Source organism: Taudactylus pleione, unplaced genomic scaffold (assembly GCF_031769625.1).
Source record: "Taudactylus pleione unplaced genomic scaffold, aTauple2 ptg000938l, whole genome shotgun sequence".
In the NCBI taxonomy this organism is placed as follows: Eukaryota; Metazoa; Chordata; class Amphibia; order Anura; family Myobatrachidae; genus Taudactylus; species Taudactylus pleione.
The window spans coordinates 293300-310216 of NW_028285339.1; the positions used below are offsets into that span (position 1 = coordinate 293300).

At 44.2% G+C, this 16917-nt stretch overlaps 1 protein-coding gene across 2 annotated transcripts in view; it reads left to right on the forward strand.

The window, feature by feature from the left end:
- Window positions 1-16917, forward strand: part of DOT1L (DOT1 like histone lysine methyltransferase) — a 207492-nt gene that overhangs the window by 125252 nt on the left and 65323 nt on the right. For both annotated transcript variants that reach the window (XM_088459839.1, XM_088459840.1), the window contains 5 exons: window positions 3073-3186; window positions 11403-11494; window positions 11877-11978; window positions 12820-12957; window positions 13086-13211. In XM_088459839.1, the coding sequence (XP_088315965.1) occupies window positions 3073-3186; window positions 11403-11494; window positions 11877-11978; window positions 12820-12957; window positions 13086-13211 (572 nt within the window). The remainder of the gene's footprint in view (window positions 1-3072; window positions 3187-11402; window positions 11495-11876; window positions 11979-12819; window positions 12958-13085; window positions 13212-16917) is intronic.

A 16917-nucleotide genomic window follows, 5' to 3' on the forward strand; every position in this document is an offset into this window, starting at 1 on the left:
TGGGAGAGAGATGTCCACTCTGTGGGTTACAGGATACACTTTTTGGGTCTTCCTCCTCAGATGTTCTACACCACAGGGTTGCCGGCATCTCGTCAAAAGCGTCTTGCTTTTACAGTTTCTTCTCTCGGCAGTTGTAGTAATCCCGGTACCAGCAGACCAACAGCAATGGTGTTTTTATTCAAATCTTTGTGGTCCCAAAGCCAGATGGCTCTGTGAAACCAATTCTCAATCTGAAGTCCCTGAATGGTCATTTACATATTCAGAAGTTCCAGATAGTCTCTCAGCTCGTGATGGAGGAAGGGGAGTATCTGGTGTCCATGGCCATCAGGGGGATGCTTAACTCCACATTCCATTTTGGAGTTTCACCAGTCCCTCCTGCAGTTTGCAATTCGAGATGCTCATTACTAGTTCAAGGCTCTACCCTTCAGCATCTTGACAGTTTTTTGGTTCTTCATGTAGATTATTGTGGTCATGGTGGCACACCTCCAATCGCTGGGTGTCGCTATTGTTCTGTATTCTGTAGACCTTCTTATCAAGGCCCCTTTCTTTGGAGATTCTTCAGTGCCATGAATGGCTGACACATCGGGTCTTGATCTCGCATGGATGGATTACCAATTTTAAAAATCCAACCTTCTACCATCACAGCAGATTTTCCTTTCTGCCCCAGGGCATGACTGTGACTTTACAAACACGGACTCCTCTGATGTTTGCAGAAGATGGTAATTTCCATACATCTCCTTGCATCTCTTGGTGAAACTTCTGCCCTCCTTTGAAGCAGGTCAGTTTGGATGGTTCCAATCCCGGGAGCTCCAGTTGGGTCTGTTGTCCAAATGGGAGGACTCGCATCTCCACCTGACTTGGATCATCAATCAATTCCCCTCACTCATTTGTCCATCGTCTTGTGGCTGGATTCCAGACATCTCAGTGTGGTTTGCCCCCTTGTCATTTGGGACTGGATTCTGATGACCATGGATGCCAGTCTCTGGGACTGCGGTCTGTGGTTCTTCAATTCCAGGGAGTTTGGCCAAATTCTGAGCCTCAGCTAGGAGGGTCTTGGCAGTTATTGCTTTGTCTTGTTCTCCTTTTCTTGTTTTTCACGATGACAGGGCAGTTCTTTGTCACGACCTTCCTTCTTACCAAAGGGTTTCTCTGTTCCATATAAGTCCGGCAATTGTAAGTGTTCTTTCCTTGAGGATGAGGCTCGTCTGTCGTTGGAAGTGGTCCATGCACTTCGGACCTACGTTAAGCGTACTTTTGCACTTCATAAGACAGACAACTTGTTTGTCCTTTTATTCTCGTAAGCGAGGTTAGTCCTTTTCAAGATGTACGGTTTCTCGTTGGGTTTGTGATGTTATTCAATATGCTTATGTAGCTGGAGTCCAGCATGTTTCTTGCAGTGTTTCTGCTCTTTCCACTCAGTTGGTGGGTGCCTCGTGGGCTGCGCCATGGGGCTTCTGCTGTTCAGGGTGGCCACCTAGTCTTCCGTGCATACCTTTACCAAATTCTGTTGGTTTGACACCTTTGCTTCTTTAGATGTGAGTTTTGGATGCAATGTGCATTCAATAGTTCATATCTGGCAGAAAATCTGACATGTGAGCCTGTAACGATCGATGCGTGTTCCCAATTGTCAGATAACGATATGACATCTGATGTGTTTGCAGTCAGATTTGGTAGATTTCATTCATTTTAATAGTCTGAAATCGTTCAAATCGTTTGTAAAATAGTTGCTAAAATCTTTAAATCGTTCAATTGATCGTTTTTCTGACATGTCTGACCGTGTGTATGCACCATAACACTTTCTGTTGTGTCTGTTGGACACTTGTGTTTTGGATTGAAGGGGGTGGTGCCCATCAAAAATCATTGACGATTTAAAGTTCCAGGCACACTCACCACTATACCCCAGAGTTCTCAGTGTCCCCCGTGGAATCAGAAAAGATTTTAATGTTAAAAATTAGTAATTGTGTTTTTTTAATGTGATTTAAAGTTGTTGAAGTGTTAAAGGATAAATACTCTCTAAATGCAAGAGGCCAAATTAATTAGTCTTATCTTAATCCATTGGAAACATCTAGTTACTAATATCTCATCCATAATATTATAGCGTCTCTGCAAGAGGATTGCATGATAATCCTGTGAAGTAAACAGTACTGCAGCTTTAATATAACTACAGATCATGCATTTTATAAATATCATACAGCAACCATACATGGTGCTAGAACACCACTTTATTTTATGATTCTGTTACTCATCCAATTCAAGACAAACTCTAACTTAATCCTTGATGGTAAATACCTTAATTCCCGTTCCACATTCTAGATCCATTCTTGGATCATTAGTTTATGTACTGAAATACTGACATACTGGGTTGATCGGATAGGAACTCCTGCAGCATCATTAGCATCTTCATATACCATTTATTTAGTATTTTCAAGATGCCTAAATATACCCGTGGGTTACAGTGACTGGCCTTGCTTCGTTTTCCATGAGAGAACTTAAATGTTGATGATTCACATTCATATGGTTCCTAACATATGACACCTTGCTTTATTAGTGCACCATCAATATATAGTACACTAATCCTTTGCTAATGGCTCTTTTCATGTCTTTAATAATGACAACTAGATGATATTGCAGGCCTCAAGGAAGGGTATTTCAGAACTTGTTTGCATAAATTTAACAAGGTTTTTTATTTTATAGTAAAACTGAAAACCTTTCCGTTTTTAACCCCATGAAAGAGCTCTCATTATTAATACATATGAGAATTAATACTAGCAAATTACTTCTATCACATTTACTGATGTCATTGTGATGCCTCTCGAATTTGGTAGTACTGTTATATATCCAGATTTTAAAGATCTTTTAATTAGATCATCATAAGTGTTAACTCATAAAACATTTTTTCTGATTTTGTCAATTTTGTGAAGGTTCAGATATGGTTAATACAGATCTTGGCTAACTGATTCTCTTCATAGGTGTATCTGTAACAAAGATTCTAATTTCTTGTTGTGAAATAATATAAAAGGGATCTAAGAGGAGGGAATAAAATCTTCATTTATGTATTTTCTTTTTTTATAGGTACATACAAGTCACCTCAAAGCCCCTATTTTCAACTACCTCCGAAAGTGCAGCGTCAACCTTCCAATCAGCTCTTGTCTACTCCCACACCCCCAGCCCTACAGAAGCTGCTTGGTAAGAACCCTACATGGGAGAGTCAGAGTGGAAATCTCCTGCTTTGTGCTCCAGAGAGGAGAGTGATTACATGTTTAAGGAGCAGTTGAGATGGAAACTGATGTCCTTGTGTTGGGTGGGATTTAGATCATACTCTAAAATTGAGTAGACAGATAAATGCTCTCTGTAACCCCTTCTGTTTGTGCGGAATGGCATTATGTATAACAAAGAAAATGAAAAAAAACCTCTTGAGCACAACTTTTCGTATCCTTATTTTGGACGTAATAATTACAACCAGGCATAACTGGTTCCACATAATCTTGCATGTGTAGCCTGCACCTTATGCACCATAAGTATCAAACCTAACCGTTTCTGACGGATCTACCTAGTCAGCAACAACATTTATTATTATTACACCTGCTTCCAGTAAACAGCATTGTTTATTACCATTGCACCTGTTTCACTTTTTATGCAACCTGTGTGACATTGAAGTAACTATCGTAAATCATCATTTTCTTTGTTATACATACCGCCATTTTGCACAAACAGAAAGGGGTTACAGAGTGCATTTATCTGTCTACTTTGATTACTTGTAGAAGGCCAGACACTCTTCTCTATAAGTGCAGTCCATCCCGTCCATTTACACTGTCTAGTGCGCAATTATTCTATTCTACCTTTTAAATACTCTAAAATTGCCATGAATGGAGAGAACCATGGCACATCATGAGCTATGTAAAAACCGTTATTGGAAAGATTACTTGACAAAAGGGTAACGTTTTGTGACAAGACTGTTATCTATTGCAGGAGAGACACTTGAGTTTGACCCATAGAGATGATTCCAGTAATCATACAGTGACCTAATCACATTTTTACAAATGTTCAAATGATCAGGGTAACTAGTTCCATAATATAGGGAGATATCAGTGAGTGACCAACATTTGTACTACTGAAGTAGACTTGTATATCTGAGAAACGGGCATAACGTCTGACCTATTTGTTAAATGCCCTTTCTCTAGCTTCAGTTCTCGTCGCTGAAGGTTCTGGCCTCAGTCTTAAGTCACCTCACTGTTTTGCAGCTGCTTTCGGTTGCCAGGCCTCTTGGGTGTACGCAGTTAGCCACCTTTTCCCAGGCTGGAGCAAAGGCTCTCTGCCCATTATGTCGTCTTCATTTTTTTTTTGTTTGTTTTGCTTTTCTGTCTTACTTTTTTTGTCTCTATGTTGTTGCATGCTTTCTGTGTTTGAATATTTGTCAACCTCTACTTTCTTCTTCAGGGTCCACAGGGAGACAATTGGGTGTAGGTGGGACCTGGAGGACCGGACACTAACAGCAAAGCTTTTCAATCCTAGGATGCTCCGGTCCTTCCCCCTATACCCCGCCCACAGCCTGAGGGCAACTGAGTTTCGTTTGTGTCCAGCAGGAGCTGGGTCACCCTGGCGGGGCTCTGAGGGGGACTAGCTAGCAGACTGCAGCCCGGAATCCAGGGGGCCCGCAGTCTAGCCTCCGGTCTCAGGAAACGGACCAGAGGCACTGATATGGAGACTGGTGCGCCCACGACTCCACTAGACCACCGTGGAATTAATATACTGGAGCAGAGGCATATTTAGAGGCCAGGGAACCTGACTGTTAACGTCAGCACGGGAGAAGGTGCTCTCCTTGCAGCCCCTCCCCCAGCTCAGGGCGCCATTCCCCTGCGGTCTTGGTGTTCCCTGAGCTGCTCCTCCATCACCCTCCTCCCACTCAGACGAGCAGCAGACATTTTCTGCTTTACAGGTCTCCGGGAACGCTGGTTCCAGTCTCCCTGTATACCTCTCCCACTGGCCAGGTTATACAGCGCTATATCCTAAAAGCCACTGTGTGCTGTGTAGTTGATTGTAGTGCCATTTGCAGATATAGGCCCGTATTCAATTAGAAGTGAAAAGCCGAGATCCGCGAAAAAGTTTCGCCAATTGCGACTCTTCGTCTGTCTGATAAGTATCGCCGTATTTAATTCTGTCCGCTTTTCGCGTATGCAAAAGTGCAATGTAATAGGCGAAAAAGATTTGCCTCTAGGTGGAGAAAAGAAGTGTAGAATAGCTTTTTTGGGGTGCAAAGGTGAGAAAACCACTCTGCACCCTTGGGTGAGCCCCCCAAAGGATAACTGCATAAAAAAAACTTCAAAAATTAGAGGAACACCCCAAAAAATCACTTTGAAAAATGGGGTGAAAAACTGCAAAGTGGGAGTACAAACTTAAAAACTAGCGAAATAGACTTTTGGGGGTCTGCAAGTATGGGTGAGGTGTTTTTTGGATATCAGGTGTGTTTTACGTTTTAAGAAATTTTACTTTAGCGACTTTAAACTATGCTTGCACCCATTTTCAAGTACCCCAAATTTGACAGGACTACTTTCACCAAAATAAACTGCTTAATGCTATTCTTCACCACTTGTGCAAAGACGCTAATTAGAAGAAATTTACACACCTTAAGTACACCAAATAGCTTTATTAGGGCTATTCGGGGGCATGTACATTGATCCCCAATGTTAGTGCATCTTTTAGGGGGTGTCGGGCTAATTTCCCCAATTCTGTCAGCACTTTTCGCCTCGTTTGCATCCTCCAGCTTGCGTCTTTGTGTCTTTTGGAATTGAATACGGCGAATAGCTGGGGCGCACACAACAAGTTTCCGCGGCTAAAATACGCGATGGCGGCGAAAAGTACAGCATGCGAAAAAGCATTGCGGGTGCAAAACGAATTGAATACCTTCCATAGTGGTTTTTTTTTCCCCCTGCTTTTCGTGTGTGACTTGTGCTTACGCTGATTTCTACTTTCTATACTGTCAGCTTATACCTTTCCCTTTATTCTAATTTACCCTGACATTCTAAAGTATAGGGGGTTCATTGTACCTCACATTTATATATTTGTGAGGGCTGTCTAACACTATATAGCGCAGTTGCACACTTCACTGTGCCATATTACACATACTGCAGGGTGTTCACTGCACTGTGTCATACTGTGTATTTTATTATTCTTGTGGTGATGTCTGGCAGAGGAAAGAAAAACCAGCAGACTGATGCTGCTGCTCCTACTCTGGTATCTTGTAAGTCATGCTCAGCGGGCTTACCCCCACAGCACCTAATTGAGGATGGTCTTTGTTTTAATTGTTACACAGCCTCAGGCCCATCAGTCCCGGTGTCTCCTCCTCAGGACCCACCCTGGGCTGCCTTTTTGCAGGTGCTGAGAAAAATTGCAGACCACTTAGCAGTCCCCGTGGTAACCACCCCTTTTGGATGGCCACAACAGGTACTCCCTACAAATCCTTTGCCTCCCCCATGGGTAGACGTGCTGTCTACCTCAGTACAGAGTTTGACTAATACCTCTACAGTTTTTCAGCAAATGCTGCAAAAGGAAAATCCTTTACCTAAACCTACTAAACGTGCTGTGTTATCTTCCCAGTCTACCCAGTTATCTGATTTCCAATATATCATCTGGGGAGGCAGAAGACGCAGATCTCTCTCACTCTGACTCCGTCTCAGGAGATAAGGACCCACCCTCTAAATTAAATATACCCTCTTGTGAGAGCTGTGCAATCCATTTTACAAATAGAAGAGGAAGGTCCCGCTCCGAAGAAAAAAATAACCACTTTTTAAACAACAAAAGGTAGTTTTACTAGAGTTCCCTCACTCTGACCAGCTATCTGATCACATTAGCGAAGCATGGAATATGCCTGGTAAAATGTTTCAAATTCCAAAACGTTTAAGTTCCTTTTTAGGTGCGTACACACTGAGCGATTAAAGTGGACGACTGAACGATATCCTTATCGTTCAGTCGTTCACTTTATCGTCCATTTTTTTTACCTAAATGATGAACGATGCGCGTTCCCGCAGGTCGTACGTCTTTATCGACATTCAGGACGCCTACCTACATGTACTTATAGCACCTTTTGATCAACAATACCACCGGTTTGCTACCCTACAGCAGCATTACCAATTTCAGGCTCTACTGTTTGGCCTCTCAACGGCCCCACGGGTCTTTACCAAAATCATGGCAGTTATGGTGCCTTCCCTTCATCGTTAAGGGATCAGACTACTCCCGTACTTAGACAACCTCTTGCTTTTGGCCAGCTCCCCAGAGATTCTTCACCGCCATCTGCTAACAATTACCTTCCTACAAACGCACGGGTGGCTGATCAACTGGAAAAAGTGTTCCCTGACACCTTCTCAAAGAATGGTACATTTAGGAGCCCTCTTGGAGACTCTGGTTTAGATACAACAAACAAGATCTCCTTAATACAACACTGAGTGCCCAGACTGCTCCGCAGTCGCCGAGTTAATTCACGCTGCAAATGCAGAAATTGGGATCAATGGTGCTCACCTTCGACATGGTGAAGTTTGCTCAGTTTCACTCCAGGCCATTACAACACCTGATCCTATCCAGGTGGCATGGGATACCTCATCTACTTCGATTCCAGACGATGGGCCTCCCCCTGGAGGTTCGCCTGTCCCTAGCCTGGTGGCCACATACATTCCATTTAGACAAGGGTCGCCCCTTCTGTTTCCTGCACTGGGCTCTCCCCACCCCAGACGCAAGCCTCCGAGGGTGGGGCACAGTGACCGGCCAGCACTCTTTCCAGGGCCGCTGGACCTCAGTTGAGGCAGAGTTACCAATCAATGTCTTGGAACTTTGAGCCATCTGCAGAGTTCTCACTCTGGCACAGGATATTCTTCAGGGCAGGCCAGTACAAGTACAGTCCAACAACGCCATGGCAGTGGCCTACCTCAATCACCAAGGAGGCACTCTGATTCGGGCAGCAATGGCACAAGTGTCCCACATACTCACATGGACCGCAGTATTGATCCTGGGAGTTCACAATTGGGAAGCAGATTTCCTCAGACCATGCATGCAGGAAAGTGGTCTCTACATCCAGAAGTCTTTCAACTCCTGGTGGAAAAATGGGGTCTGCCGGATGTGGCCTCAAGACACAACAATAATCTTCCAGTATATGGAACCAGGACAAGGGACCCGAACGCAGCCTTCGTGGATGCATGGTCAGTGAAATGGACCTTCCATTTGGCTTGCCTCTTTCCCCCAATATCCCTGCTTCCTCGAGCTATTTGGAAGTTCAAGCAGGAAGGGGGCGCAGTCCTGTTGATGGCTTCGGCTTGGCCAGACACCATTGGTACTCCGAACTTCAGAGTCTCTCAATAGACGTTCCTCTTCAACTTCCTCTATGAGTAGACCTGTTGTCTCAGGGTCCATGTCTACATTCGGACCTAGCCAGTCTGTCTTTAACGGCTTGGCTCTTGAAACATCCCTCCTAATGGCTAAAGGATTTTCCAGCTCTCTGGTCCAGACCATGCGCAGGGCACATAAACCAGCCTCAGCCAGGATTTATCACAGAATATGGCATACATATTTGCAGTGGTGTGCTCCGAGAAACAATGACCCTCAAGTTTTTAAGGTGTCTCGGATTCTTGACTTTCTTCAAGCTTGTTTGGATCTAGGCCTCCGCCTAGCATCTCTGAAAGTGCAGATCTCTGCTTTGTCCATCTGGTTCCAGCGCAGACTTGCACCTATGCCAGATGTTCACACCTTCCAGCAAGGTGTTCTACGTATACAACCTCCCTATGTCCCTCTGGTGGCTCCATGTGATTTGACAGTGGTTGTCCAAACACTTCAGAAACCTCCATTCGTACCCCTGGAATCAGTGAATGTCAAGTGGCTCACTGCGAAGACTGTTTCTTCTAGCGGGGGCGCTTTCATGTCGCTCCCCCTTTTTAATCTATAATCGGTACAGGGCGGTTCTTAGAACACAACCGAGCTTTCCTTCCCAAGGTGGTCTCTCGTTTCCACCTAAATTAGGATATTGTGGTGCCGGCCTTTCAATCACCAGACCTCTCAGCAGGTGAGGCCTCTTTGGATGTGGTCCGTGCTCTGAAGATCTACGTGGACCGTACTACTTCCATCAAGAAATCGGACTCCCTCTTCGTCCTTTCTGGATTCCACAAGAAGGGATGGCCAGCTAACAAACAGGCTTGCATGCAGTCTGGCCTTCCTGTGCTGGCTATCTATTAATTCTACTCGCTCTGTGGGTCCCTCGTGGGCAGCCCAGCATGGCGCCTCAGCTGAACAGCTATGCAGGGCGTCCACCTGGTCTTCTGTCCACACCTTTCTTAGGTTTTATTCCTTTGATTCATTTACCTTTCAGGATACTTCCTTCGGGTGTAGGGTTCTCCTATCAGCTCAGGAGCGTTCCTGCCCTTGAACAACTGCTTTGGTACATCCCCATTGTCTTCCTGTGGAGCCCTATGGACCCTGAAGAAGAAAAGTTATGGTAAAACTTACCTTCATTAACTCTCTAAGTCCATATGGTCCACAGGTCACCCACCCTAACACTCCTGGCTTCTTTGGGTGTCTTCTCTTGGTCACTTGTTTCCTTCTCTGTGTGAGAGTGTGATTCTTCAGCTTACCAGTCTTCCTTCTCTCCTATCCTGCTCCTGCCTTGGACTTGTTAAAAAAAAAAAAAAAAAACTGGGTTGCTCTCAGGTTGTGGGCAGAGTATAGGGGGAAGGACTGGAGCATCCTGGAATTGAATAGCTTTACTGTTGGTGTCCGCTCCCCCAGGTCCCACCTACACCCTATTGTCTCCCTGTGGACCCTATGGACTTCAAAGAAAGAGAGTTAACAAAGGTAAGTTTTACCATAACTCTCCTTTTTTGATTACACCCACAGTGTTTTTTCATGCTGTTCTTTGCTTTGAACAGTTGCTTTTACAAGTTTTCATCTCTTGAATGTTTTTCACTCCAGTCATTTTACTTAGTCTGTATGATTACATTTCTTACTCGCAAGCTTTTGTCCTTTTAACTCTCCTTTCTACCTTTTTCATTTCATTGTTTTCCTTTTTCTTCTTGGTTGGTCCATGCATTTATAGCGCTCACTTTTGATTTGTATTGTTGCTAGTTCCCCTCTTTAAACATCCCTTGCTGTTTTATTTCTTCTTTTGCCTCTCCTTCCTTTTGCTTTTCTGTTCCTTTTCCTCACTTGCTATTTCATTCCCTTTCTTTCCTCTCTGATTTTCCTTCCCCCTCGGATGAAATTCAGGTAAAATTCTGTTCAAATGCCAGTATTCTGGCAATGGTCAAAGCAATGGAAACTTTACTGAAAAGAAAATGACCACTGTTTGTACAGTGTCCACAGACGTGTCAGTGTGCAACAGATGTAAATGGTACTTTTATACACCTGCTCATCTGTTGCTCGAGTGGTAGGCATGCGTCTGTGTTTTCACTGCTGTAATGGCAATTAATGGTGAGAACAAACCATATTAGATAAAAGCATAGCTGTAGCTTGCCATGTGATTTTTGCATTGCATATTCTGTATATAGGATATTATGTTATTCCACAGAAGTCAGTTGTCTAATTGAATGATGAAATGTCTTGTCCCAGGACAAACATTTCTAGTAACAAATCATAGTAGCCCTCTCTCGTTGCTTCAAAATTATCGGTAATATGCGTGTAGCTTTCCGTTCTAACCCATAAATATCCATCTCTTCTGTTATGTTAACATCTTGCAGCCATTATAACAATTGCCAGTTTTTCAAATGAATCTTTTGCTCTTTTCTTGTCACTTTGTTCTCCATTTCAATGTGTATTTTGGGCTCTGCCTAGGCCTTTGTTTGCTGCCAACAAATCTTTTCATCTTTGCAGTGAACTCTTAAGGTGGGAACACACCTGACATATCTGCATATTGCCTGATCTGCAGATATATCTGCAAATGATGGTTGTTCATACACACTGAACAACCATCATCTGTGGTACCGCTGGCCAGGGGTCGCGTCACAACCCCCTCCCCAGCGTTCTGTGCAGCAAGTATATGGGTGGATGGCTGACTGCCCATACACACGCAGCACGATGAGCAGATATATCTGCCATCGGCTGTGCTGCACAGACAACGCAATATGTCTGTGAACGACGTCTGTACACACTGGCTGACGGGGGCATAATATATTGGCTGTTAAATTGAATATTATATATATGTCGGCCAGTGTGTACCCTGCATTAGCCACTGTTGGTTCTATTACTTAAGTAAAAATATAAAATCCAATACTGTCACATTTCCAGCATTAGCTTGTTTGTAGGAAGGTGCTATTGTGGAAGTAAAGAGTATTCAAACTGTGAGCAGGTTGTTACTGGTTCAATTCACTCTTTAACTCTAGGGTGTTAAGTGACATGCTACCCCTTACCCCTTACTGACTCTTCTGTCACAGACTCCTTCAGAATGCAGTACCTTCAACTTATGTCTTACATGAAGACTCCTCGGTACAAAGCTGGACTGCAGCATCTGTTAGAGAAGGAAAAGGTAACTGCATTCATCCCTCTGTTCATATAACCGCCTAATGTTTAGTGACTGTATCATGCAGTGCTGTCAGTGATGCCACGTTAATGATGCAGTAGTACTTTCTAGGAGGATTAATTATTGCATTAATTATGTATACACACTCACATTATTGTGTGCGTGTGTAAGACATTAAATGTTACTGGAAAAGCACCTATTGGTGGCCAAATTATCTTTGTAATACCAAACTGTACCTTCTACAGCAGAAGTTGGATAATGAGGCCTTTTGTTGTATTCCACAAGACCAGCTGTATAAAATCCATATTCATACAATTAATTTTTGTTAATTGTCTACATTCTTTGTATACCTCCTTTTTCATTCAAGTCTGTTTTTTATTTTGTTTAGAAGAAAAATTCTCATCTTCTTGGTGCTGCTCAGCAGCTTCTCACTCACTGCCAGGCTCAAAGGGAGGAGATCAAGAAACTGTTTCAGCAGAAGCTTGATGAGGTATGTGCCAATCCTGTCTCCGCTTACTGTAAGGTCACCGGACTCATTACAGTTATCACTTAAATGTCAGGCCTGAGTGTTCCATAAAGTGCTACCTGGTTCCAAATACTTGCAGTCGCACAACTTGAATCTGATTAAGAACCAATAATGATTAAATACACTACACAGGAATTAAGTGGCTTACTGAAATACATACCTGTTATTTTTATCTGGGTCAAAAATGTTGTGGACATTTTGTATGAAATTACAAATTGGTGACTGATAACATAAAGCGCAGTAGGGTATCTTTTTGCATTTGAAATATGGAATATCGGCAGAATGCAGGATAATATTTTGTCTTGGTGAACTTTATTTGTATTGGATAGTTAAAAAAAAAATTAATTATATGATTTAAAAACATTACTACTGATACTTAAAATAGGACGTCTTCCTGAAAGTGGCAGTTCAATAAAGAAAAAATTAGTTGTTACATTTGCTAGAAATAGAGTTTTTAGTTGGAGGATATGAACAGAAGAGCAATCATAAGCTGCAATCACGAGATAGCTGCTTGTGATGAGACTTTCCCCATTTCTTAGTTCAATTGATTCAGTGTCTATTGCAGAATTGCCTAGAGTCCTGGTACAACATCTGCATATAGCAGCCCCTAGGCCAGCTAGCGTGGAGGAGCGCATTAGTAAAAATCAATAAATTCACCTATTGGGCAATACTATATTTAAGTTTGTTTTTTCAACTTTAACAGCAACCTATGCAGTTTAATTATGCATGCATTTTTACTGTTAAATTCAAATAACTAATCTATTTTGTACTGGATATACTTTTTTTTTTTTTTTTTACCTCACAGTTGGGTGTCAAGGCCTTGACTTACAGTGATCTCATCCAGGCCCAGAAGGAGATATCTGCTCACAATCTACAGCTGAAAGAACAGAGCCGGCAACTGGAGCAGGAAAATGGTGAACTGAGGAACCGCAGTTTGCAGTTGGTAAGTAAAATAACTGATCTGTTATAAGCTAATTATATAAGTAGAATCCAAACTGGAACAATATATCTGAGAAACACATGACCATTTAAAACGTTCAGTAAAGGTTGTCTTTCTTTGTCCTCTGTAAGTTGAAGGCCCGTTGCGAAGAATTGAAATTAGACTGGAATACACTGTCCCTGGAGAATCTGATAAAGGAAAAATTGGCATTGAAGAACCAGATATCAGAGAAGCAGAAGCACTGCTTGGAGTTGCAGGTGTGAATCAACCCCCTTTCTGTAACTTATTTACAAAGACAGACATAGGATTGAAAGTAATTAGTAAATTTTTGTAACGTTTATTATCTTTTTTTCTTCAGGGTCCATAGGGCTTCACAGGGAGACATTGGTTGTAGGAGGGACCTGGAAGACTGGACACCAGCAGTGTGCTCCGGTCCTTCCCCCTATACCCCGCCCACAGCCTGAGGGCACTTCAGTTACGTTGGTGTCTGGCAGGGGCTGGACCACCATTATAACAGTGAGCTGTATTAAGCAGCCCAAGCTTTGCTTTTATGCTTTTATTTACTTTCTTTTTCTTTTTTTTTTTTGTACAAACTGGCGAGCAGCACCAGACTGTCATCCGGACGTCTGCTATTGTCCCATCACCCCTCTGCGGCGCCGTGACACTAAGCCTGTGCTAGGTACTCCCGGCGGGGCTCCGAGGGGAGCTAGCAGGCTTCCCGGACACCACAACGCCACTAGACCACTGGGGCATAACGTTACTGGCGCAAAGGCATATTTTAAAGGCCGGGGAACCCGGTGGTTAACGTCAGCCAGGGGATAAGGCGCTTTCCCTGCAGCCCCTCCCCCAGCTCAGGACGCCTTTCTACTGCGGTCTTGGTGTTCCCTGAGCTGCTCCTCACTCAACCTCCGCCCCCTCAGATGCATGGCAGCCATTTTAGGCTAGCAGATCTCCGGGAAACGGTGGGTTCAGTCTCCCTGTATACCTCTCCCACGGGCCAAGTTATACAGCGCTATATTCTACCAGCCACTGTGGTCTGTGTAGTTTATTTTAGTGCCCATTGCAGACATGTAATGTTTTTTTCTGCGTTTGTATGTGACTTGTACTAGCGCTAATCTCTACTTTCTATACGGTCAGTTATACCTGTCCCTTATTTTTCTACTATACCCTGACATACTAAGGTATTTGGGGGTTCCTTGTACCGCACATCTGCTATATAACTGTGAGGACTATCGCATACTATAAAGCGCGGTTGCACACTACACTGTGCCATATATAGCGCGGTGGCACACTAAATTGTGCCATATTAAACATACTGCAAGGTGTTCATTGCACTGTATCATACTGTGTATTCTATTATTCTTGTGGCTATGACTGGCAGAGGAAAGAACAAGCAGCCTGATGCTGAACCTCCTACTCTGGTGTCTTGTAAGTCCTGTTCTGCAGGCTTAGCTACAGAGTACCTCATTCAGGATGGTCTCTGTATTGTAACACAGCCCCAGGCCCATCAGCCCCGGTGTCTCCTCCTCAGGACCCACCCTGAGCAGCCTTTTCTCAGGTGCTGAGAAAGATTGTGGACCAAATAGCTGTCCTCGTGGTAGCTCCCCCCTATGGGATGGCCACAGCAGGTACTCCCCGAAAATCCTTGCCCCCCCCCCATGGGTAATGTACTGTCTACTTCAGTACAGAGTTTGGCTAATACCTTTACGGTTTTTCAGCAAATGCTGCAAAAAGATAAACCTTTACCTACTAAACGTACTATATCTTTCCAAATCTCACAGTTATCTGATTGTGAGATCTCATGTGGGGAGGAAGAAGACGCAGATCTCTCACTCTCCACCCTCTAAACTAAATATACCTGCTCTTGTGAGAGCTTGTAAAACTATTCTACAAATAGAAAAGAATGAACCCCCTCCTAAGGAAAAATGCAATTTTTAAGCGACAAACGGTGGTTTTACCATAGGCTTCTCACTCTGACCAGCTAGCTGATCACATGAGTGAAGCTTGGAATATGCCCGGTAAAAGGTTTCAAATTCCAAAACTGTTCAGTTCCTTTTACCCTCTTCTAGCTACTGATTGTACGAAATGGGAAGTTCCCCCAGCAGTGGATTCTCATGTAACAACTCTGGTTAAAAATGCCACCTTGCCCATTCATACTGCAACTACCTTGAAGGAGACTACAGATAGACGTATACAAGCTTGTCATAAATCTATATACTCTTACAGGAGCTATTACTCGTCCTGCTAGGGCTATGGCCTGCGTGGCCTTGGTGGCAAAAGCCATTGATAGTTGGGCACGGGTCCTAGAAGAGACTTCTCCCCCTGATGCTTCGAAGGAACAGCTGTCCTGCATATCTCACATTAGAGGTGCAGCCTCCTACTTAGGTGAAGCTGCTGTGGATACAGTTCTCCTGGCCTCCAGGATATCTGTCACTTCGGTAGTGGCCCAACGTATCTCCTTTGGCTACGTTCCTGGAAAGCAGGTTCGGAATCAAAACTGTCTCTTATGTCTTTGCCTTATGCAGGAGATATCCTATTTGGTCCAGAATTAAATAAAATTGTGATTACTTTGGCGGCTAACAAGACAACGTTCCTGCCCTCTGCATATAATACAAAGTCGCGGACGTCATCCTTTCAGTCCTTTTGTCCTCAAGACAAAGTCAAGGGCTAGTCCTTTCCACAGCAACAGACCTCGGCCAAGGCCTGCAAGCCTAGGGCCAAACAAACCTGGGCTACTAGACGTCCACCTGCCAAGTCTGAGGACAAGCCTACAGCCTGATGGGGCAGGCCTCTCCCTGGGGGCTGCCAGGGTGGGAGGCCGACTACTTCATTTCACCCAAGTTTGGCATTAAACCACATCAACTGGAAAAAGTCTTCCCTGATATCCTCTCAAAGGATGGTATATTTGGGAGCCCCCCTGGACTCTCAAGTTCAGAGAATTTTCCTAACATCTGACAAGATTTTGGCACTGCAGCACAGGCTACACAGACATCTCCACAATCGCAGAGTGTCAATTTAACTCTGCAATGCAGGCTTCAGGATCAAAGGTGTCCACCTTCAACACCTGATCCTCTCCAGATGGAACGGGCTACCCCATCTGCTCAGATCCCAGATGATAAGCCTTACCCCAGAGGTTCACCTGTCCTTAGCCTGGTAGCTTCAGACTTCCCATTTGAACAAGGGTTGTCCCTTTTGTATCCCGGACTGGGCTCTCCTCACCATGGACGTAAGCCTCCGATGGTGGGGTGCAGTAACCGGCCAGCTCTCTTTCCAGGGCCGATGGTTCTCAGTCGAGGCAGTGTTACCAATCAATATCCTTGAACTTCGAGCCATCTACAGAGCTCTCACTCTGGCTCAGAACATTCTGAAAAACAGGCCAGTCCAATTAGTCCGACGCCACGGCTGTGGCCTACCTCGATCAAGGGGGCACCCGAAGTCAATCAGCAACGACAGATGTGTTCCCGCATTCTCACATGGGCCGAACACAATCTCCCAGCCATCTCCACAGTGTTCATTCCGGGGATTCTCAATTGGGAAGCGGATTTCCTCGGCCGTCACGAAGTGCACGCAGGAGAATGTTCTCTACATCCAGAAGTGTTTCAGCTTCTGGTGGACAATTGGGTTCTTCCAGGAGTGGATATAATGGCCTCAAGACACAACCACAAACTTCCAGTTTATGGAACCTGTACAAAGGACCCAGACGCAGCCTTCATAGACACCTTATCGGTAAAATGGAACTTCCAGTTGGCATATGTCTTCCCTCCAGTATCCCTGCTTCCTCGAGTGCTTCGGAAGTTCAGACAGGAGGGGGGCACAGTCCTGTAAGTGGCTGCGGCTTGGCCCAGACGTCCTTTGTACTCCGATCTTCAAAGGCTCTCCATAGACGCTCCTCTTCAACTTTCTCTACCAATAGACCTGTTGTCTTGGGGTCCATGTCTACATCTGGACCTGGGTCTGTCTGTC